Consider the following 23,766-nt stretch of genomic DNA (forward strand, 5'->3'; position numbering starts at 1 on the left):
CTAAGCGGCTGCTTAAGAGAAACGAGGCCAGATGAAGAGGAGGAACTAGAGCCGATGAAAGGGAGCTGCCGCCGAGGAGAGAGGCGGGGACTTTCGGCTGCAGCTGCCCCTGTTCCGGGACGCAGCCCAGGAGCCCGCCCGCCCGCCGTCCGTAAGGTGCTCGCCAGGTAGCTCCGCACCCAGAGGGCGCCCTCCTCGGTCCCTCCCAGTGGCCGAGACGGAAGGAGTCCGTTGCGCTCCGGGTGCGAGGGCGCACGGCACCCCGAGCGCGGCGCCCTTGAGCCGCACCGCGGCTCAGGTTTGCCAGCCGACTTGTCCGCCCGCCAAGAAAAGGAAGCGCTGTCCCTTCCCGCTCACCCGGGCTTCCCCACCCCGTGTACTCTCAACCCTGCAGCGGCCGAGCGGCGCGGCCACGGAGGCGCCGAGGAGGGGCGAGCCGCCGCCGGGCAGCGGCGTGCCCGCGGGCGACAGGGCGCAGGAGAGGCGGCGGCGGCGCGGCGGCGAGGGCGCTGCGCGCGATGGCAGCTGCTTAGCCCGGCGGGCGCGGAGCAGCCCTGAGCTGTGGCTGGCCAGAAGGTGCGGCTGGGCCGGGGACACTACCGCCGCTGCAGCCCGGCCGGCAGAGATGAGCACGGAGGCGGGCGAAGGCATCACTTTCTCCGTGCCACCATTCGCCTCCTCGGGCTTCTGCACTTTCCCCGAGGGCGGCAGCTGCCGGAGGGGAGGAGCGGCGACAGTGGCCGAAGGCGAGCCCAGCCAGCTACCGCCGCCGCCACCGGGCAGCTTCTGGAACGTGGAGAGCGCCGCCGCCCCTGGCACCGGGTGTACTGCTGCCACCCCTGGGAGCAGCGCCACCCGGTGCCGGGGCAACTCCGGCAGCGGGGGCGGCCGACGGACCACGGTGGCATATGTGATCAACGAAGCGAGCCAGGGGCAGCTGGTGGTGGCGGAGAGCGAGGCTCTGCAAAGCCTGCGGGAGGCGTGCGAGGCGGTGGGCGCCACCCTGGAGACCCTGCATTTTGGTATACTGGACTTCGGGGAGACCACGGTACTGGACCGTTTTTACAATGCAGGTGAGCGTGAAACCCCTTTACTTACTCTGCGGTCAGGCCTACGCTTTCTTTGACTGTTTTTTTGGGAAACTTGTTTTGTTTTGTTTTTCTTGGCGGAAGCATGCTCTTACTTCTCGCCCTATCTGGGGGGCAGCGAGCGGCGCTGCGTGACTACTCGTGGCGCTCGCCGATCCTGGGAGGGAGTGTGTGCTTGCGCAAGAGCCACTGTGTTTGTGCAGGAGATCCACTGACCTACCCACGGCCCAGCGCTGGAGCCCTGGGTCCTTGTGGTCGGTCTGAAGAACTGTTTTTCGGCAGCGCAAGATATTTCCAATCAGCCCTCCATTCAGTGTGTCTGTTTCACTTTGTCCCCAATTTTCCTTTTACTTAGACCTATAACCCTTTTCTCTGTGTAGTTATGGGAGTACAGAAACGATGACTTCATGCCACGCAGCCGGCTGCCTGCAGTGTACTATAAGAAGTAGCGTGTCTTGTCCTGATCTTCCCAACTCATTTTATCTTCAATAAGTTGTAGTGTCTTGAATTTGCCTTCTCTTACCAATTTGAACTTTCAAGTAATTATTTCCGCAAGTAATAACATCATGACTTACGGTAAATGCCTGTGATATCTTTGTTAGGATCTTGGTGAAAGAACGAGTCCCCCCCCCCCCCTTTTTTTTTTAATTAGCCCATACATCGTGGTGGGCTGGAAAAATTTATAATTTAACATTGTTTAAAACGCTGATATGCTATCTTAATGACTCAGATTAGCTTGGCCATTAAAGTGATTGCAAGCATAGTCCATGAAAAACTTTGTGTCTTTTTAGGCTATCGCCGATTTCGGAAAGTGTTAAACAGTTCTAGTGACTGAAGCAATTAGCTGTTAGCAAATGTTAGGAATGATAACATGTTATTGAAATTAACTATATTAGCTTATCATCCTGTCCATCCAATGTTGAGAGTGCAGCCTTAGTTATTTTTATACTTGTGGGTGGGAAACCTGGTTTAATGGTTTCAAAACAATCAGCTTCTTGTATTCGTGATCACATACATGTATATGCCAATCTTGTTTTCAGTTCTGATTCTCTACAACCTCTTCAAAACACCTAAAGTAGGCTTCTGTCAGTCTTGGAATTCAGCCAGAGCTGAATATTTTAAGAACTAGAAGAACTTCATGTTAAGGAGGCCAGACTAAATAAACTAGGACTTTCTGGTCGGGTATTTTTTAGTCTCCATCTTCATAGTTGAACATGAGTATAATATATTATAGCTTGGTCCTTTGGGCGGATTGCTATAAAAATTACATAAATGTAACTTTTCTTAAAAATTATGGCGATCTCATTTTTGGCTTATAATTTTGAAGAAGCTTTAAAGAACTGAAAGATATGAGAGGAAAATACCAGCTAAATACTTGAGTCTCTTTTTATTGCACTGTAAATTGGATATTTTTTTCCTAGGGCTGTAGAAAAGAAGTCGTGAAGCTAATTTGTAAGAAGCTTTCCTAACAAAGCAGTCTTTCTGTAGTTCTCCAAATATTATCTCTGGGGAAAGGAGGGAGAAAGGTTAGAAGGGAGCTGACATTGGAACTGTATCTCATTTAATACTTCAAACAAGCCTGGGAAGAAAGTTCTTATCTCCCCCGCCCCCCACCCACCCAGTACTGGATGAGAATTGAATCCAGGAGTACTCTACATTCCCAGCCATTCCCCCTCCCCTTTTTATTTAAGTTTCATTTTGAAATGAGATCTTGCTAAGTTGCTTAGACTGGCCTTGAATTTGGTCCTGCCTCAGGAGCTGGGCTTATAGGCATACTGCCCTGCTCCGGAGGAAGTACTTACCTTTTTAAGTGAGAAAACCAAGCCATGCATGACTGGACCTAGGATTCATTGGCAGTAACTGGTCAATGCAGGATTCTACTTCTGGGGCTGATCCTGAAAGGTCAGGCATGGCCCTGCTGCCTCCACTTAGGTGTGCTGATTTACTCTTAGAATCCAGGGAAGCTCCCCATCTTGGGATCTTGGTTCAAAGAGCTGACTATGATCATAAGTGGCATTTAGGTGCCTTAAAGAATAGTGGGAAGGGAATGCTCTGGGGAGACCCTTGTTCCTGCCCTCTTGTGTCCCACCTCTCTGCTCCTTTCAATCCAGGCAGACTTCAGTTTAACCTTTGCCCATCTGGGTGACATGACCTCTAACCTGCCCATGACAGAATGAGGATGGTATCAGTTTCATCCAAACCTTTTGTTCTAGACTGATAGTCACAGAGTTTGATGGTAGTATAACCCTCTTCCCCGACTCCTTTTGTGTTACTGAGGATTGAACCCAGGGGTGCTGTCCCGCTAAGCTATCCCCAGCCTTTTTTCTTACTTTGAGACAGGGTCTTACTGGGTTGCCCAGACTTTCCTTAAGTTTATGGTTCTCCTGCCTCAGCTTCCTGAGTTTCTGGGATTACAGGTGTGTGCCACTGTGCCTGACTATTACCTATTTTTTTCTGATGTCTGAGAGAGGGCTTTCTCTTCTGACACCAGGGACAGGCCAACTTTTTCTGTCCAGGGCCAGGTAGTAAATATTTTGTAGTCCTTGAAGTTTCTCATAACTATTCAACTCTGCTTTGAGAGCAGACATAAACAGGACCCCTAACCAAATGATCATGGCTATGTTCCAATAAAACTTTACTAATGGACATTGAAATTTGAATTTCAGATAATTAGCAAAATACTACAACTTTGCTCCCCCTCCCCAACCACTTAAAAATGTAAAAAACACTTTTAGCTTGCAAGTTGTATGAAAACAGGCAGTTGCAGGCCTCCTGGCCACGCTGACCTTTTCTTTACACCTACTACCTGCACTTGAAGTTGAATCATTATGATGATACAGTGAGAAGAACACGGCCCCTCCAGGGAAAGCTGAGTTTTCATTCCAGCTCTGCTGCGAACCTGGGAATTGAAATCACCACAAAGTTCTCTTATCTCCTCCCATGGCAATTCTTTACCTGTAAGTTTAGCTCGGGGGTAGAAGTAGAGGGAGAATTGAAGTAAATTTCTGAGATTCCCTTATTTAATTCTGTGAATTTGCAAAAGCAAGGCAGCCTGGTGCCCTGGGGCAGAGCACGGGAACAGGAGTTCCAAGGTCTGTATTCTGGTTCTGGTTCTTCTCTAATTTGGAGTGAGTCATTTAAAAACTCAGGGAGTAGAGGGTTGGAGTATTTGGTATTCAAGATTTCCTCTGGTTCTCAAATACTTTACTCTAAAATTTCAATGTTATTACTACACATGAGTCATTTTAGTTCACAGAGATTCATGAACTGCTTGTATATATCCTGTCCCCAGCTGCCAAGAGCTCAGAATTGGTGGGGAGGGTGGACTCTGTGCCTTAGTTGTCACAGTGCCTCTGTGAGAGTCACACAGAAGCCTCCTCGGACTACCTGGACACAGCTGTAGGATCAGTAAGGTTGGGTGGATTCAGGAGTAGTTTCTCAAAGGAGGCGATATGTGAATCTTAGTGGAAAGGTAAGCAAAGATGGCCTACTGGGACTTCAGCATTGGAAAAGGGAATAATGGTGCTCAAATAGCTCAGCTTAATGGAATGAATAAAAACTTAAAGCATTATGACAATTTTACAAATTATCCCCATCTTTGTGTTACTGGTGTCTTTTTAAAGAATAGATTGCAGCTGGGTGTAATGGTGTCTGAGCAACTTAGCAAGATCCTATCTCAAAATAAAAAAGGACTAGGAATCTGGCTCAGTGATAGAGTGTCCCTGGGTTCAATCCCCACTATTGCAAAAGTAAAAGCAAAAGCAAAAAAGAAAAGATTGTAGTTACAGGTTTTCATTGATTTTTCCCAATTTGATTTTATTTAACTGTATTCTAGTTGGTTCATTGACTACTCTTGTCATTGTTTCATTGTGAGAGGTGAAGTTAATGCTCTGTTAATGCTTTTGTGAAAATTCAGAGATGGCCAATGCCTGGCTAACACCCATGCTCAATCCCTGCATTGTAAGCAGTGAAATGCTGTAAAAGCTACGAGGTGTCAGTCATCTGTGGTGCTCTGGTGTTGGTCAGACCCCAGCTGGCCAGGATTCCAAAAATACTTTTTTAATGAACACCGATTCTGTGAATATTGAAGGGCTGAACCAGGCTTTATTTTTCCTTCATTTTGCTTATGAAGACTCGAAACTGTGGAAAAAATTACATGCATTCATTCAGGTTAAATGATTAAAATTGCTGGTTTGAACCAGGAGCAAACTTTTCCCTAGAAACAGTATTGCAGATGGTAGATTCTGGGACTCGCCTGTAAGAAGCCTTAACTCAGTGTGTGGGACCCATTTACCATTTTAAACATTCAGGAAAAGTGTGTTTCTGAAACTAAAACTGATCACATCTTTCCGTATGTTAGATCAGTGACTTTTGCTTTGATGTAGCTTGTTGGCAGTAGCATTTTGGTCAGATGTAGAAGTAGCAGCCACTTGGACTGGTTTTGGTGGGCTGGGGGCCATGGGAGAGTCTGCAGGGAGAAAAAGGATGCTGAGTAAAACAGGAGGCAATGCTGGCAGGATCCTTGGACATGTTCACTCCTTTCAGCCTCTTCCCCTCCTAACCTCTCTGTGGCTTTGGACTTCCTGCTGATGTAAGACCCTGGGACCCTGCTTGGCTTAAGGCCACCTGCCTCCCTCTTGTTGGGCACTGGATTAGATAGGCTGCAGGCTTCCCCTTCCCCTGCCACCAGCCTTCTCACCTGCCTGGCTCACTGCAGATTGCAATCTTTTGCTCAGCCTTTCACCCCTATAGCAATAGTGAGGAACCGGAAGGAAGCACATGCTAGTTGAAATTTTCAGAACTTAGCTTTTCTATTTTCATCCATGTTGTGTTTTCACTTTACAGGAGCTCGTGAAGAAGGTGGCTTGTTTTTGCCATTTTGCCAGAGAGCCATCTGATCTTTCTGGGCTTTGGTTCCTCTTGCTCCAACACAGCTCCTTAGGTCTTCCATTTTTATTTGGTAAAATAAAACAACCTTTAATCCTCCTTATCCTAGAATAAGTTCTTGAAAGTCTTCCAGCCAACTTCTGCATTTCTGCTTTCATAGCCATTGGAAGTGTTTGCATATATTGCCATATAACTTTGAGGGAGATGACAAAGTCGGCATCTCCTAAATAGAGGTTCTCATGAACTGGTTAAAAAAGTCAGAGGGCTGCCAACATTTAAATTTTTCCAAGTAAGGGCATTATAGAGAAAGAGAAAATTCAACAACCCAGTCACCTATTGCTGTGATTTCTTAAAAAGGAAAGATGTGTTCGTGTTCAAAAATTATTGGGGATGTAACTGTGGAAGAAAGGTTATTTTAAAAGTTCGAAACAGCGGTGTCCCACACGTCTTCTTTCTGAGCTTTTTACTCTTGCTGGCATGCTGTGGATCAGCTGTTGCCACCCCATGTAAACCGAGAGCACTGAGCTTCCTTCTGCTTTCTTGGATAACTGGTTAGCTGAGGCAAAATTGTGATTTTACTAGGAAGTTGGGGAAAAAAATTTAAAAAGAAAGCTTCAAAGCGCAAAACTCGATTCATTTTTAGAGTACCCATTTCTTACCAAATGGTGAAGTGCAGATGGTCGTGGTTGGCACTGCTTTCCAGGCTCCTGGCCATCTTTGGTTTAGACACGCACTAGTTGGTAGTGAGCTGGTTCCTTCTCCGAGTGAAGCCTATTTATAAGTGCTTAGCCTAGTCTGGTTTCACCAGTGCTCTTGGCAGGTGCCTGTCTTTTGGGAGTTCTCCACCACAGGTCAGTTCCCCTCTGGCTACAGGGACTGTCCCCCTGCTTCCTGTTTCAGAGGATTGGTTCGAGGCCTGTTCAGTTCCTGTTTCTAGTATGCTGGACAAAATTAGTTTGTAACTTCTTTTTGGAGTCATGGAGATTGACAGGCACAAAGTCCAGTGAATGCCCAAGTTTTTCCACCCCAAAGAACCAACTGTGTCTGCTTTCCTGATGGTGTCTTCCAATACTACTCCAAACCAGAGGAGTTGAGAACCACAGGAAAGTGCATTGTTGGTCAGCGATTCCAAGACAGTGAATTTTTCCTCCTTTAAAAATCTTGATTAACTTCAAAACTATTTTTTATTTTTAATTTATTTTTAATTTTTTAATTCGTTCTACTTAGTTATATATGATGGCAGAATGCATTTTGATACATCACATATAAATGCAGCATAACTTCTCATTCTTCTGGTGTATATGATGTAGAATCACACTGATTGTGTAATCATATATGCTCATAGGGTAATAATGGCTGATTCATTCTATTATCCCTCCTCCCCTCATACCTCCTCCCCTCTCTTCGCTCCTCTTTGCTTAATCCAAAGTACCTCTATTTTTCCCTAGCTGCCCCTCCCCACTTATTGTGAATTAGCATCTGCATATCAGAGAAAACATTCAGCCTTTGGTTTTTGGGATTGACTTATTTTGCTTAGCCTGGTATTCTCCAGCTGTATCCATGTACTTTCAAATGCCATAATTTCTTTATGACTGAGTAATATTCTGTTGTGTATATATACCACATTTTCTTTATCCATTCATCTGTCGAAGGGCATCTAGGTTGGTTCCATAGTTTGGCTATTGTGAATTGGGCTGCTAAAAACATTGATGTGGCTGCATCACTGTAGTATGCTGATTTTAAGTCCTTTGGATATAAACCGAGGAGTGGGATAGCTGGATCAAATGGTGATTCCATTCCAGGTTTTCTGAGGAATGTCAATACTGCTTTCCAGAGTGGTTGCACCAATTTGCAGTCCCACCAGCAATGTATGAGTGGACCTTTTCCCCCCACATCCTTGTCAACATTTATTGTTGCTTGTATTGATTAACTTTTATTTTAAAAGGAATCTAAAGCTGTTACCTATTAAGTACCTTTTAATGTCAAAATAAAGTTTTCTAATATGTTGTGACGAATATTAGCTTCAAATAAATATGAAGTGGTGGTGGCCCCTCCCAGAAAGCTTTTAGGACATTTTCTCACCTTCCTGTCACCTGTGGGCTCTCTCCAGGACTGCAGACTGTCCCTGCATCTCTTCTTCTCCATTAGGACAAGAGTAGCATTGAGAGTGTGGGAAATGTGGTGGGGTGGGCGGCGCTGCATGAACCACAGCTATAGCAGGGAGAAACAAGGAACCACCGCTTTGGGCAAGGGATTGAACCCTAGGGCCCCTTGCATGCTAAGCATGTTCTCTACCAGTGAGCTGCACCCCAGACTGGGAAAGGTAGGGCTTAAAGCCATTCTTGAGTGGGCTGGGGATATAACTCAGTTGGTAGAGTGCTTGCCTTGCAAGCACAAGGCCTTGATTCAATCCCTAGCATTGCAAATAAATAAATAAATAAATAAATAAAACCAATCTTGCTTTCTTGATTTAGATATGGGTGGGGGGGGGACTGGCTATGTATATTTAAGAAAGGTACCTTATTTTCAGGAAATAAAATTAATTATGCACAGTTTTATTAATAAACATAAAAGGAAGAAAAACAGGAAACCTTTGAACACAAAATGGTAAATTACTTAAAAATTTTCTATTTGTGATTCTAATACATTGGTTTCTTTAGTTGTTTTAACGTGTTAATTTTCTTACTCACTGGAGATGTTGATTAAAGAAACTGATCAAAAGTACACAATGAAAAGGATATGGGGCAAAGCTGATTTTCAAGCTTTGTCTGTTTTGTTCCAGAGATTTAAATAAATGACTACTTACATTTTATATGAGTTTTAATGGTAGGGTGTTTTCCTTTTTTACAAAAGATAACATACAAACCCAACATACAAACATATATAACCCAAGCTGCATTGTGGTTATTTTCTTAGGGGAGACAGGAGGGAAGAGAGAGGATTTAAATGTTAAGAACAGAGCAGAGCAGACCTATGTAACTTAAATGCCACAGAAGCTGCACAGGGTAACCCTGGACATTCCATTCCAAAGCAACCCTTTCTGTTACATGGTTCATAAGGAAAGCCATTGCCTTTGGTATATGATTCATACAGGAAGTTATATTCCTTTGTTCAAGGAGTCTCAAGAAGTGGTGTGACAGTTCTTTCTAACACTTCTAGCCTTGTCCATACTGGTGAACTCTCACTGAACTGAAACATGACTGGGAGCTGCTCTGGTGGGTAGTAGCGGATATTGAGCCAGCTGCCTACTGAACTTGAACCACGGATGACCAAGTATTTGCCTAAGCCAGCAAAATTTTCCTCCTTTAAAAAGCTTAGCTTTTATTTTAAAAGTTTATCTAAGACTGTTACCTACCAAGGGCCTCTTCATGTCTCATTCAAGTTTTCTAATATGCTTATTGTGACAAATATTAGCCGAGAGCTGGGGTAGCCAGGACCAGGAGTGTGGTCCTTGCATCCAGGGCCACAGCTTTTACCTCCAGCTTGGTGATTTATAATGTGGTGCTCAGGAGATTTCATGTGGGTTTTTTTCAGAATGGTCATATAATGTGTGAACCTTCAGTGACATGTGATCCTCCTTTTTGATCATCTTAACTCAAAGAACTAGATGTGGCAGTGTAATTATCTATATTTTTTTGGTTGGAAAGGTATGTGACTTGGCCAGAAAAAATCAGGTGGTTGAATGGACATCAAACTTAGGTCTTCCAAACTTACAAATAATCAAGCATTGTACCCACTCTACCACAGATGCCCCTTGCAATGAACAACATCCAAAGCTTGTATCCCGTTTAGAAGGATCAGGTGTGACATCTTGGTCCATGATGCTGTGTAGCACTGCTGTAAGAATAAGTTGGGGTACTGACACTTCACTTCTGGTCCCTTTTTGCTGAAAAATTACAGTGACTTCTGAATGGGCTTAGGAAAGCAGATTTTGCTATTTTTCTGTCCAGAGCAACAAAGGAGTCTGGAGCCTCGGCTGAATTCTGGTTGTAGGTTGCTTGCCACAGACTGGAAATTGGATTTTTTTTTTTTTTTTGCCAGGCAAGTCTTGTCTATTTCCTGGTCATAGCGTTGAATGGATTGCCAAGTGACAGACCAAAACAGGCCCTTCTCTGGAATGATGCAGAGAGCTGGGCTTACAGCACAGCTTTTCCTTGGTGCTCTGAGAAATTTTGGTTCCCGACTCTGGTTCACTTTCCCCTAATGTGATAGCATATTCTCAGTAACTCAGTTCTGTGATCATTTATCCGTTGGTTGTGATATGCCTCTCATTGCAACAGAGTCAGTAAAGAACTTCAGGAGTATGAAGGTTTATAATATCTATAGGTTTCCATGGTAACAGCTGATACTAAGGAAGAAGTTAGAAGGAACCATCTATATACCACATTCTTCCCACCTAACCAATTAAATGAAAAAAACCTTAAAAAATTTAAGGTGTGAAACTTTTCAGTCATAAAAAAATAAACAACATAGTATAGTGGACACTGATGGATTACTACCTGAAGATAATTGTCATTAAACACTTTGACATTTATTTTACTTTTTCTCTCTTTTAGAGCAATCAATCATTTGAACATAAGTAAAAGTCCCTTTCAGGCTTGGGTTGTGGCTCAGTGGTAGAGCACTTGCCTAGCATGTGTAAGGCACTGGGTTCAATTCTCAGCACTACATAAAGATAAATAAATAAAAATAAAGGTTCATACACACACACGGTTAAATATTTAATTCTTTATTTAATGGGGAAACCAATGTGATATTAAAACTGCCTCAAAGGAGACCCTTTTTTTTGGCAAAGCTAGGAATCAAACCCAGAGTCTCGTGCACGCTAGACAAGCACCGTACCCCTGAGCTACATCCCCAACCCACTCGAAGGAAAATTTTGACAAGCAGATGTAGAAACACATCATAAGGAAAGCTAAAATGAAATTGCTAATAGAAGCAAAACTAGCTGATATGTAAGGCGATTCTGTAAGTCTTTGTCAGTATTGGAGTCATCTGTTCTAATGAGGTAGAAATCAGTTGCATTGCTACCAAATGATATTCATATGTATTATTGTGAACAAGAAAGTTTTGCATTACTGTCCGTGTTGTACAACTTAATGTTAACCCCAACAGCGTTGTAAAATGGCTCAGTCACTGGAAGGACAATTTAAGGTGCACACTCCTTTAAAATCAGATAAAATCGGAGGGTATGTCATAAAGCCTGGCCTTCACTGACAGGTTTAGGTATACTCCCTTCTGCCCATATACACATTTATACACATTGTTTTTTTGGTTTTTTGGGTTTTTTTTTTTTTTTTGGTACTGGGGATTGAACCTAGGGAGCACTTAACCACTGAGCCACATCCCCAACCCTCTTTTATATTTTATTCAGAGACAGAGCCTCGCTAAGTTGCTATCACTGGCTTTGAACTCAGGATCCTCCTCCCTCAGCCTCCTGAGCTGCTGGGATTACAGGCAGGCACCAACAAGCCCGGCCTTATACACATCTTTGACTACTTTCTTTTGACAGAAGGTTGTTCATTCTTAGCAGGCTCTATGCCTATCTCAAGGGCTCTGAACCTAACCCGACTTAAAGGACCTGTTGTTTATTCTTGTGACTCTGTCATCTGATGCTGTTTGCCTTAAGAGTGTCCTAGAATACCTTGTGTGGTTTTTTTTTTTTTTTCCATTTTATTTTTAAAATATCTTTTTAGTCGATGGATATTTGTTTATTTATTTACATGTGGTGCTGAGAATTGAACCCAGTGCCTCATGCATGCTAGGCAAGTGCTCTACCATTAAGCCACAACCCCAGCCCTAGAATATCTTGTTTTAACCAGGATTCCTAATCATGGTTGTTTCAGGTCTGGAAGCATGTATAAATTAGATATAAAGGTGTCAGTCACCTAGGTTTGGATTGGACAAGAGGCACATGCCTGTGACCAGAAACACAGCAGGAATATACTAATATGATGGGTGCTTGCAACATCTGGAAACCCAAATTGATTGTTATGCTCGGAAATCACCATTGTTACCAATGGGAATTAGTGGTCTAGACTGCTTCAAATAGATGTATTTTTTGGAGTAGGAAAAAAAATCCTTATATTTTAGAGGACTGGCAAACTGCTATAAAGTTCCACATGCCAAAGATATGTCTTTGGTCTCATAATTTAAGGGAAGTCATACCCAAATAAACAACACAATTACTGTGTACCAGATCCTATGCCAATAGTTCTACATGTGAGATCTTATCCACTGAAGCAGCTTTATGAGGCAGATCACATTAGTTGAGTGCCAAGCTATCGAATGCCTCGGCCAGCATGAGAATAGTAAACAAATAAAATTCCATCTAGTTAATAAAGCCAACCCTGTATTGAATATATTGTTGATGCAGAGCCATAGCTAAATTATGATATTCATATAAAAATGAAACAGAAATCTGGGCTCGCCTGATGATTCTGAGTGACATTTATGGATGTATGCTTTCCATAACATTTGTAAGTATTTTCAAGTCACATATATATGCTAGTTGATATCTGTTAGCCTTGCTATAATCATTCCTAGATTTTCGGGAATTAGTCTTGGGAAGCTAGCTTTGGTTGATCCAGTGAAAATGTAGGTCTTCTGATCTGGACAGTAGAATTTCATTTTTTCCAAAGTAACTTCTGATCATTTTCCCAGGCATACTGGCTTAACGTTAACTGTTTACATGCAATAGAGTAAGAAGAGACGTGTCCTCTAGACAATCTAGAGGAGCAGGGAGTCTGGTTTTAAAATGTAATGCATCTCTTCATGTATGATCATTTGCAAAGTGGGGTTGAGGTGCAAGTTGCTTGGCACGGCATAGTGAAATCAGAGAATGATGTTATATCTTGCACGTGAGTTATGAGAACAGTTGGCTTGACTTTTCTTGCCAAGCAACTCAGTGTGCCAATATTTTATGAGCTTAAAGTACACTTGGCTGTTGGTAAATCCAAAATAAAATCGGAAAGGAAATGCTAGCCTAGATTCTTAGCAGAGTTCTAGACTCTTCTTTCCCTTATAAAATCAGCGAAGTAGAAAATTCATTGAAACATCAAATGTGACACATATTTGGGTTGCCAAAGGATGGATCCTGCTGTTTTCATTAGAATGTTGTTCCACAGATCTGTGTTTTTGTTTTCAAAGGCTGACATTAAGTGTTGTCAACATTATGAAATCTTTGCAGTCTCATGCTCTTGGCTTTATTACAGTTTGATTTATAGGAATATTTTGTTAGTGTTTACTGGTCCACTTAGCATATATTCGAATGTCCAATTATATCATCAGTGTTAATTTTAATTATGTCAGACTAGATTTTAAGTGGCAAAATGAACGTAGTATGCTTGCAAGATTCACTTTTTAACATTCTTTTGAAGAAATGAATTAGATACGAAGACATACTAATTATTGAAGGCAAATTGCAGAAGCATTTGAAAACTGCTAACACATAAACATTCGTCAGAGTTCATTAATGACAGGTTTAGAGAATGACTTACCTGGATCTGTTGTTGGTGGAAAAGTTCAGGCAAAATCCTTCAGTTCTTGACTCTGTTTAAGGCAACAGAAAGCAGGCAACAGGGAGGCAACTCCAAAATGAAGAATTTGTAAGTGTCTGAGCTTAAGTAACCTTCATGGGGTATTATGGTTACCTTTATAACTGTCACCGCCCATGGTTCATTTGGCACTCATGACATCTCTGAGAAGGGTAAGCTGTGGTATCCTCAGAGTGGCACTCTTCTGTTTCAGCCAGATCTCACATACACTTGGAACTGAAATTAAGAGATTACTGTATCTTTCTGTTTTGCCTACTCCATTAAGTCATATATTCTCACTGCTTGGTGACATAAATAACAGGAAACTGCTGCCTCAGTTTCCAAACTTCATGGAGCTCAGGGCCCTTTACTCAGTGCCGGTTTTATGAAAGAAGTGTGTTTTATCTTGCTTAATAGTGAACATTCTTACTGACGGATACTCTCTTAGTTATTCAGGTTTGGATATTCTCATTGTGCATCCTCAGGCCGCATGCTCAGTTTTAGTCTGGAGGAGTCCAGGAAGGAGCAGATCTTGAGAATCTTTGTGTGGTCCCAGGAGGCCATGTACAAAGGCTGTGACTGCTGTGTTGTGACACTGCCTGAGAATTCTGAAGCAATGTTGGAATTCATATGTTGTCATGCCTTAATTTTACCAGACCACAGCTATTTGATAGAAATGTTTGTGCTTTCCTCTAAAAATATCATCAGACTCATTGGCCTAAGTTTGCAGGGGCAGATGTATGAAGCAATCACCAGTTTTGTGTTTTCAAACTCCGTGTTCTTTGGTTTGTTCTTGGTTTATTTGTCAGGGGACTAAGGAATATGTTTCTTAAAGAGAGTTCTGTGCTGGTCCACAAAACATGACAAAGCAAAAAAAGATATGGAATTCTAGTTTAACAATCTTTTAAAGAACCTGAGCCGGGCGCGGTGGCTCATGCCCGTAAACCTAGCAATTTGTGGCAAAGGACAAGCCACATTTAATTTGAGATTTTTCTGAGGACATAAAAGAAGAAATAGGTTATAATTGGAGAATCAGGCCCTAATCTGCTTTCAGTTTTCAGTTACCTGGTCTAAATGCTGAGAGTTAGTTTGAGAGTTGAACTAGAATATAAGCTTCTGATGACTTTATATTTAGTTTTTGAGAATTACCTTTTTAAGACTTGTAATCATCTCAGATAGCCACAGAAGAAAGTCTTAATCAATATTTGAGCCATAATGTATATCTGATATGTGATCACAAGAGGAATTTTTTCCTGAATCCAGCATACTGTATAGTTATTTATGAGCGTGCCCTTAACATTTAATTTAAGTTAAGAATAATCATGGAACTATTTCTACTTCTATTTTTATTTTCTCTTTAATATCTGAGTAGCCAGGTGCTGTGATGAACTCCTGTAATCCCAGCAGCTTAGGAGGCTGAGGCAGGAGGATCACAAGTTTAAAGCCAGCCTGAGCAACTTAGTGAGGCTCTAAGCAACTCAGTGAGACCCTGTCTCTAAATAAAATATAAAAAAGGGCTGAGGATGTGGCTCAGTGGTTAAGTACCTCTGGGTTCAATCCTCAGTTCCAAAAAAAAAAAAAATTAATATTTTGTTGCATGTTTAGGTTAGTTGCCTTATCTAGTTCCTCTAAAAATAGTGTTTTAAAACTATTCAATAAATCTTGATTTGCTTTAAGGATTTAGCATTCAAAGCACAATTGATTCTTTGGGGGATATCAGGAAAAAGTTGTTCCTGAAGTCTTGCATCATAGGTGACATGACTGAGAAAAAACAATTGAGAAAGTCCAGTCCAGTGTTACAGGGTAAAGAGAAATTTTATTGAAAGATCCCAAGGAGGGGCTGGGGCTGCAGCTCAGTAGTAGAGCACTTGCCTTGCTCGTGTGAGGCACTGGGTTCAATCCTTGGCACCGCATAAAAATAAATAAATAAAGATGTTGTGTCCACATACAACAACAAAAAAGAAAGTTCCCAAGAAGGTGCTGTTTCAGCTGTGTAGTTTTTTAACTTTTTAAATTTTTTTTTTTTTTTTAAACTGGGGATTGAACCAAGGGGTGTTTAACCACTGAGCCACGACCCTAGTCCTTTTCATTTTTTATTTTGAGACAAGGTCTCGCTCAGTGGCTTAGGGCCTCACTAATTTGCTGAGGTTGGCTTTGTGATCTCCTTCCTCAGCCTCCCAAGTCTCTTGGATTGCAGGCGTGAGCCACCATGCCCAACTCAAGTTCTTTTTTTTTGCGGTGCTGGGGATTGAACCCAGGGCCTTGTGCTTAGGAGGCAAGCACTTTGCCAACTGAGCTATCTCCCCAGCCCCCAACTCAAGTTCTTGAAGGGATTGTTAATCTAGAATTTCATATCTTTTTTGCTTTGTCATGTTTTGTATATACTGAATCTCCAGTACAGGATTGATGCTTGGCACATAATGGGTACTTGATACATATTGACTTATCAAATGCAGGTATACTGCACTTTCCCCCACTGGTGTTTTAGTTATTGGTTTTGATGCCTTATATTCCTGTTTAAGTGTGAGTTAATGGCCAAAGTCACATTTTATGGATCTGCACCTCCCCCAGGTCTTAATGAAGCTTATAGAATAGAATTCAATGACACCATCCCTTCAACTGGGGGACTTGCATTCAGATATTGGAGACCAGCCTGTAAACATAATTTATTGTGTTAATTAGGATACTGAAGGATTATATAAAGTGCTTTGAGAACACAGATGATGAGGGATTCTGGGGGAAGGTAGTGTGGAGGAAGCTGGCTAAAACTTTGAACAGGAGGTGACATTTGAATTGGGTTTTTAAGGATAATAGTCTAAGCTAATATTTAATCAATAATTATTATATGCCAAGGATTTTAAATCATGGGAATAAATGAGTTCCCCATAAGGAAGGACTGAAATAAGAAGAGGGGCCAATGACAGACCTTAGAAAACACCATCATTCAAAGATGAACAGAGGATAGTGAGAAAGAGAAGGAGGTCAGTGAGATAGGACAATGGATAGGGGACAGTTCAGGAAAAGAGTTCTGACAGAGACACAAACTGTTAGTTTTCTGAATGTATAACAAACTACCTGAGGTAATTAACTTATAAAGATAGAAGACTTATTTTGGCTCACAGTTTTAGAGGGTTCAGTCCATGATTGGTTTGGGCCTGTAGTGAAGCAGCAAATCATGGTGGGGGTCCAGAGCAGAGGAAAACTGCTTAGGTCATCTTGAGCTAGAGAGCAAAAAGAGTGAAGAGGAGACCCGGGATTCATAGTCCCCTTCAAGGGCATGCCAGAAATGACTTAGGGCCCAACTAGGCCCAACCTCTTATAAACTCAGCCACCTCCCAGTAGCACCAGCCTGGAACCAAACCTTTAATACGTGGGATGTTCAAGATCCAAACCATAGCGGAAGGCTTGTCAAGGTTGGTGAAGTTGAATGTTTAAAGGCAACAACTGGACTAGGAGATGAGAAACCCCTGGATAACTTTGGCCAGAGAAGTTTCAGGAAAGTGGGTGGAGGTGGATGGCAGATATGGTGATTTGGGTGATTGTTGGGGGACAACAGGAGGCACATAATGAGGAGTGCTATTTAAAGAAATGTGTTTGTGAGAGAAGCAGAAAGAAAAGGCCACATACTACTGCCCATGTCAGGCACGTTATCTGATCCTGCCAATATGTATGCCTCTGAGATGGGTTGAAGTCCGTAGGTCCTGGTGGGCTCAGGTATTCAATATCATTTCTGTGGGAACATGGAACACAAATTTCCTTTTCTCCTTCCTTCTTTCCTTCTTTCTGCTGGGGATGGAATCTAGGGCCTTGTGCATGTTAGGCAAGTGCTCTATGGCTGAACCACACTCCCAACCCCTCGACTGCTTTCTTAGAGGTAGAACTTCTGAAGCAGGACCAAAGCAGTGGTAAACGTACCTGAAACAAGTAAATGTTCTTGCTCTTTTGCTAATTGTAACTGACTGGAAATAGTGTTGCCTTTCCTTGTAAGATTCTGTAACTTAAAATAATTTTGAATTCCCAGTGATAGAGCTTGAGTTGAGGATGCTTTACTGTTGGGACTCGGTTTACAGAGGTGTGAAATTTGTTCAGGGGAGGTGAAGGAAATGTATATCTCAGGCTAGGTAAGTTTTTCATTCATCTCTCCCCAGTGGCTGGATTTCACAAGGCTTTTAAAGTTAAAGAATAGGAACTAGAAACCAAAATGTTTTTATTGTTTTCTCAGCCACTTGAAATCCTTCATTGCTCATAGCATTGGCTCCCTACAACAGTGAAAATGATTCATTTTTTTAAAGAGATCTTTTTGCTCAGTTTGCCACCTCACTTTGTAAACTTATAGGGGAAGAACGGCAGTTTTCAGCACTGTACTTTTTAGGTTTTCTTCATTTTAGCTTCCTTACCACTCCAGAATGGAGGGCTGCTCTGAGTAGATTTCTGAAATAAACCCTGAACTATGTTGACTGCTCTCACTACCATAGGTTCTGATACATTTGGGTTCATTTTATTTGTTCATTTCAAAAGGAAATTCTCAAAAAAAAAAAAAAATCCTATCGGAATATTCACAGTGCCACATCTTGGAATCAGCTCCCTTCAGTCTTATTTTTTATGCCTCCTGCATCCAGAAAGGTCCACAGTGTTGACTGATGTCTCAGCTGATGCCCCTTACAGAGACTTCTCTGCCACATCCAACAAAGGAGGACAGAGAAGGAACACAGCTACCCAGAAACTTTTGTCTATTTAGGTGCTTGTGAATTATTTTACTAAGGACTAAGATTTTCTTTTTTTTTTTTTAAATGGGGGACCATTATGAAGTCAAATAAAGTTCCTCTGAATCTATGGAGGACTGGTTCCAGGACCCCCATGATCAGGAAAGTCTGTAAATGCTCAAGTTCCTAATTTAAAATGGTGCAGTGTTTGCATGTAATCTGCGCAATCCTCTGCATACTTTGTTATCTTTAGATTACTTGTAATGCTGAATTCAGTGGAAATGCTATGGAGTTATAACACCACAACTAGGAAATAATGACAAGGAGTAAAATCTGTACATGTTAAGTACAGGTGCAGTTTTTTACCTGAGTGTTTTTATTCTGAGGTGGGTTGAATCTATGATACAGAACCTGTGGACATGGAGAGCTAGCTTTATTTTTAAATATTATGTTGCTAATATAGTATGGCATCTCCTTCAAAAACAGTAGGAATAATGGTAAATGATATTAATGGAAAGATTTGTGTTACAAGTTTCAGTTGTAGTTTTCTGCCTGCCTGCAATATGGGGGACCATCTAGTTTTCACACACCCCCCTCCCCCCCCACTTATGAGAAATGAATAAAACTCGGTTTTGGGCATCAGAGTATTCCCTAACACGTCTTTCTAGCTGTAGTTTTTTTTTTTTTTTTTTTTTTTTTCCTTTTTTTGGTGCTGGAGATGGAACCCAGGCCTTGAGCATGCTAAGCAGGCACTCTACCACTGAGCCACATCCCCAGTCCAGAGCTGTAAGTTTAACCACCTGCTCTATGCTCTAAATCTTCTGGCTGATTCACGGGAACTATAAAACTCATTTCCATACAGAAATTTATTCCTTTCTCTAGTTTCTAGCATCTCATTAAATCATACCACATTTTCAAATTATATATATATTAAGAATATTGAAGACTGAAGATGTAACTCAGAGGTAGAACACTTAACCTAGCAATGTGCACAGGCCCTGGGTTTAGTCCCCAGCACCACCAAATTATGATGAACATCAAAGTAAGGAAATAATGTAATGAATTAGGAAAAAAGAGGAAATATATATATTTAAATTTTATTTATTTTTTGGTGTTGCACATGCCAGACAAGCACTCTATGATTGAGCTATGCTCCCAGCCACTATTAAAAATTTTTATGTGAGTGACTGGGGTTGTAGCTCAGTGGTAGAGTACCTGCCTAATACATGTGAATCACTTGGTTCCATCCTCAGTACCACATAAAAATAGATAAATAAACAAAATAAAGCTACTGTGTTCATCTCCAACTAAAAATATTTTAAAAAATTTTATGTGAATTCTTGACGGTTTTTTTAATTAGTCAAAGCTGTTATCTTTTTATGAATTTTACTCGTGCTCTTAAGTGCAGATTTTTTTCTTTGTATATATCTGAGAAGTACCCATTTGTATTTTAATAAGATTTTATAGTTCTTTTAAATAAGATTTAATAGACTTTCTTTTTATACTTGACTCCATTATCTTGAATTTATTTTGTTGTTTGATATAGGAAAAGTAATATATCCATATGCAGATGTCCTGTGATGGGGCTAAGTAAAATTTATGAACATAACATTTCTTTAAATAACATTTAATATTTGGTTATGTCATTGTCTGAAGTCCATCAGTTATTTGTATAAAAATTCTTCCTTGCTCTTAAGGATAACACTAAAGATAATTAAACCTTTCTACTTTGCTCAGAGTTACTATAATAAAGTTATTGTACTCTACTGTATGTACTGTATTCTAATGTAATTCTCTGAGGGGACGAGCTTCCCCTTTTATTGAATGCCCCTAGTCCATTCCTTGGAGAGAAGATGCCCCAAGATGTTATGCCCTTTCCTTAAGGAAAGAGGCAAATTTACTAATAGACGTTAGTTACTTTTCTTTGAGTGTAGTGGAGTCATGTGCTTATGTATTTAACAGCTGTCTGTTACAACTGCCTTTCTTCCTTCTTCCTCCCTCTCTCCCTTCCAAAAACATTCACTAGTCCTGCATCATGTACCAGGCATCAGGAGCAGTGAATGTGGTGTGGACTGTGCTCCCTGGACCCTCAGATGGTGGTCTTCACTTTTCCAATTCCTTGCTGTTTTTCTTTTACTGGCACCCCATCCCACTTCTGTATACTTTTTTGGTGGGGCAGGGTACCAGGGATTAACTCAGGGGCACTCAACCACTGAGCCGCATACCCAGCCCTATTTTGTATTTTATTTCTAGACAGGGTCTCACTGAGTTGCTTAGCACCTTGCTTTTGCTGAACTAGCAATCCTCCTGCCTCAGCTTCCCAAGCCATTGGGATTACAGGTGTGCATCACTGCGCCTGGCCTGTTTACTTCTTTTTTCCAGTTTAAAATATATTTAAAAAATGGAGATAAGGTCAGCAGACTGAGGTAGGAAGATTATAAGTTCAAGGCCAGCCTCAGCAGCTTAGCAAAACCCTATCTTAAGATAAGAATAAAGAAAGGACTGGGGGTGTAACTCAGTGGTAGAGCACCGCTGGGTTCAATCCCCAGTACCACACATGCACAAAAGACCCTTTAATTTTGAAGATTATTTATTTATTTTCATTGTGTTCTGTGTAAGAATCCATTGGTCAATCCAATGTCATGGGGTTTTATACCTGTTTTCTTCTGAGAGTTTTGTAGCTTTTGCTTTTATATTTAGGTTATTAATTCATTTTGAGTTAATTTTTATATATCATATAAGGTAAGGGTCCAACTTCATTCTTTTGCATGTGGGTTATCTAAATGACTGTTCTCTTTGAAATTAAAAAAAAAATTATTTGTTCTTTTTAGTTATCTATGACAGTAAAATGTATTTTGGTAGGTATACATACAGAGAGTATAACTTATTTTATTCAGGATCCCATTCTTGTGGTTGTACATGAGGTGGAATTCCCTGCTATGTATTCAAATACAAGTCTAGGAAAGTTATGACCTATTAATTCTACTGTCTTTCCTATTCCCCTCCCCCATCCCTTCCCCATTTTTCCCTTTGTCTAATCCAATGGATTTCTAATATTCCCCTCTCCAACCTCCCTTGTTTTGGGTTAGCATCTAAAAATCAGAGAGAACATTTGGCCTTTGGTTTTTTTGGGATTGACTTATTTCACTTAGCATGGTATTCCCAGTTCTACCTATTTACCAACAAGTGCCATAATTTCATTCTTCTTTGTGGCTGAGTAATATTCCATTGTGTATATATATCACATTTTCTTTGTCCATTCATCTGTTGAAGGATACCTAGGTTGTTTCCATAGCTTGGTTATTGTGAGTTGAACTGCTATAAATATTGATGTGGCTACATCACTATAGTATGCTGATTTTAAGTCCTTTGGGTATAAACTGAGGAGTGGGATAACTGGGTCAAATGGTGGTTCCCTTCCAAGTTTTCTGAGGAATCTTCATACTGCTTTCCATAGTGGTTGCACCAATTTGCCATCCCCACCAACAATATATAAGAGTACCTTTTCTCCCACATCCTTACACACATTTATTGTTACTTGTATTCTTGATAATTGCCATTTCTGACTGGAGATGGAATCTTACTGTAGTTTTATTTCCCTTTCTCTAATTGTTAGAGATATTGAACATTTATTTGTTCATGTATTTGTTGACTGATATCGTATTTCTTCTGTGAAGTGTTTGTTCAGTTCCTTTGCCCATTTATTGATTGGGTTATTTATTTTTCTGGTGTTAAGTTTTTTTGAGTTCTTTGTATATCCTGGAAATTAATGCCTTATCTGAGGTACTGGTGATGAAGATTTTCTCCCATTTTGTAGGATTTCTGTACATGTTCTTGATTGTTTCCTTTGCTGTGAAGAAGATTTTCAGTTTGATACCATCCCATTTATTGATTCTTTTTAATTTTTTTTTAAATTGGTGGTGCTGGGGATTGAACCCAGGGCCTTGTGCATGCTAGGGAAGCACTCTACCAACTGAGCTATATCCCCAGCTCTCCCCACTGCCATTATTGATTCTTGATTTTACTTCTTGCACTTTAGAGTCTTTTTGAGGAATTCCATTCCTAAGCCGACATGTTGGAGAGTTGGGCCTATTTTTTTTCTTCTAGTAGTCGTAGCGTCTCTGGTCTAATGCCTAAATCCTTCATTCACTTTGAGCAGATGAGATACAGGGGTTTAATTTCATTCCCTTACATATGGATTTTCAGTTTTCTCAGCACCATTTGTTGAAGAGGCTATTTTTTCTCCAGTGTATGTTTATGGCACCTTGTCTAGGATTTATGTGAGTGTGTCTCTGTGTCTTCTCTTCTGTTCCATTGTAAATGACCATTTTTTCATTGAATTTTCTTGACACCCTTTTAAAAAAATTGGTGACTTTCAATTATTTCTGTACTCTCAGTTCTTCTGTTGATTTATATATTTGTCCTTATGCCAATATCACAGTCTTGCTTACTTTTGCTTTGTGTTTAGTTTTGAAATCAGAAAGTGTGAGTTGTCCAGCCTTGTTCTTATTTTTCTTCTAGTTCTTTCGGTTATTTTGCTTCCTATGTATTTCCGTATAATTTTAGGTTTGTTAGTTTCTGCAGTTAAAAGGCATTGGGGTCTTCCTCCTCTTTTTGGTTGTTCCCAATAGTCTTACTTTTATCATTGATTTGTTCCTTTCTTTTTTATTTGCATCTTTTGGATTTTGTGACATCTTTAAGCTTTGCTTCTTACCTGCTGTCCATCAGACTGATCAGTAATCTGAACTGCAGATTTTAGATATCAGGATTTTGGCATTAATTGTATTTCATCACAGCCCAGGGGTGGATGGATTTCCCCTCCTTCTTCTTTCCCCTTCCTTCCTTCCTTTCTGTGGGTTATCACTTATCATTTTGGATCTTAATAGAATCTGACTTTAGAATAAATGAGAATCACTACTCTTTGTCTGCTTATTATCTGAAACTGAAATATTTAAATGTGGAAAGTCAGAATAGTTTTTGAAAGATAAAGTATAAGTTAATTTGATTTTTAAAAAATTAATGAAAAGTTAATCTTCCCCAACATGCTCATTGATTCATGTTCTTCTAAAAGAAATTCCTATCTGTCGATATTCCAGGGTGAGTGGTTTAGCACTCTCTGGTTTGCAGACGACATCTTATCTTTAAGATCTAAGATGAAGAAATGGAGTTTATTATAGATTAAGATTTGTTTTATGGTGGGTCTAATGTGAAGCTCTCTCTGAAAAGTTACTTTAACTTGGGAGTTCACTTTGACATGCTCTTTGCTCTGTAAATCTTTTAATGACCTCTGTTCCCAACCACAAATTCTGACCTAGCCAGTTTTGTTCAGTCAGATATCCTAGTGCCCAGTACCCTAAAACCCAGTTGTGGCCTGGGATGTCTGGTAATAAAGGGTATAAGTCAAAACTTCAGATAATTGATGATTCTGTTCATTTTTGTGGGTGGATCAAGATAAAGCAGGTGGGGGAAGTGTGGACCTGTCAGGCACCACTATCTTGACCTACTTGGCTGAATCAGAGGTGCCCAGTTATTTTTGTTTAAATGATGAAGTAT

General features: G+C 40.8%; 1 protein-coding gene and 1 long non-coding RNA gene across 4 annotated transcripts in view; one reads left to right on the forward strand and one right to left on the reverse strand.

Annotated features, from left to right (window-relative positions):
- Positions 1-7,747, reverse strand: part of LOC306665028 — a 30,068-nt gene extending 22,321 nt beyond the window's left edge. Inside the window, exon 1 of the long non-coding RNA XR_013764897.1 lies at positions 6,635-7,747. This is a non-coding gene — a long non-coding RNA (uncharacterized lncRNA). The remainder of the gene's footprint in view (positions 1-6,634) is intronic.
- Positions 12-23,766, forward strand: part of MAP3K5 (mitogen-activated protein kinase kinase kinase 5) — a 210,643-nt gene continuing 186,888 nt past the window's right edge. For all 3 annotated transcript variants that reach the window (XM_079146205.1, XM_079146206.1, XM_079146207.1), the window contains exon 1: positions 12-1,073. In XM_079146205.1, the coding sequence (XP_079002331.1) occupies positions 626-1,073 (448 nt within the window). In that variant the 5' untranslated portion in view covers positions 12-625. The remainder of the gene's footprint in view (positions 1,074-23,766) is intronic.

Source organism: Sciurus vulgaris (assembly GCF_902686455.1).
Source record: "Sciurus vulgaris genome assembly, chromosome: 7".
NCBI lineage: Eukaryota > Metazoa > Chordata > Mammalia > Rodentia > Sciuridae > Sciurus > Sciurus vulgaris.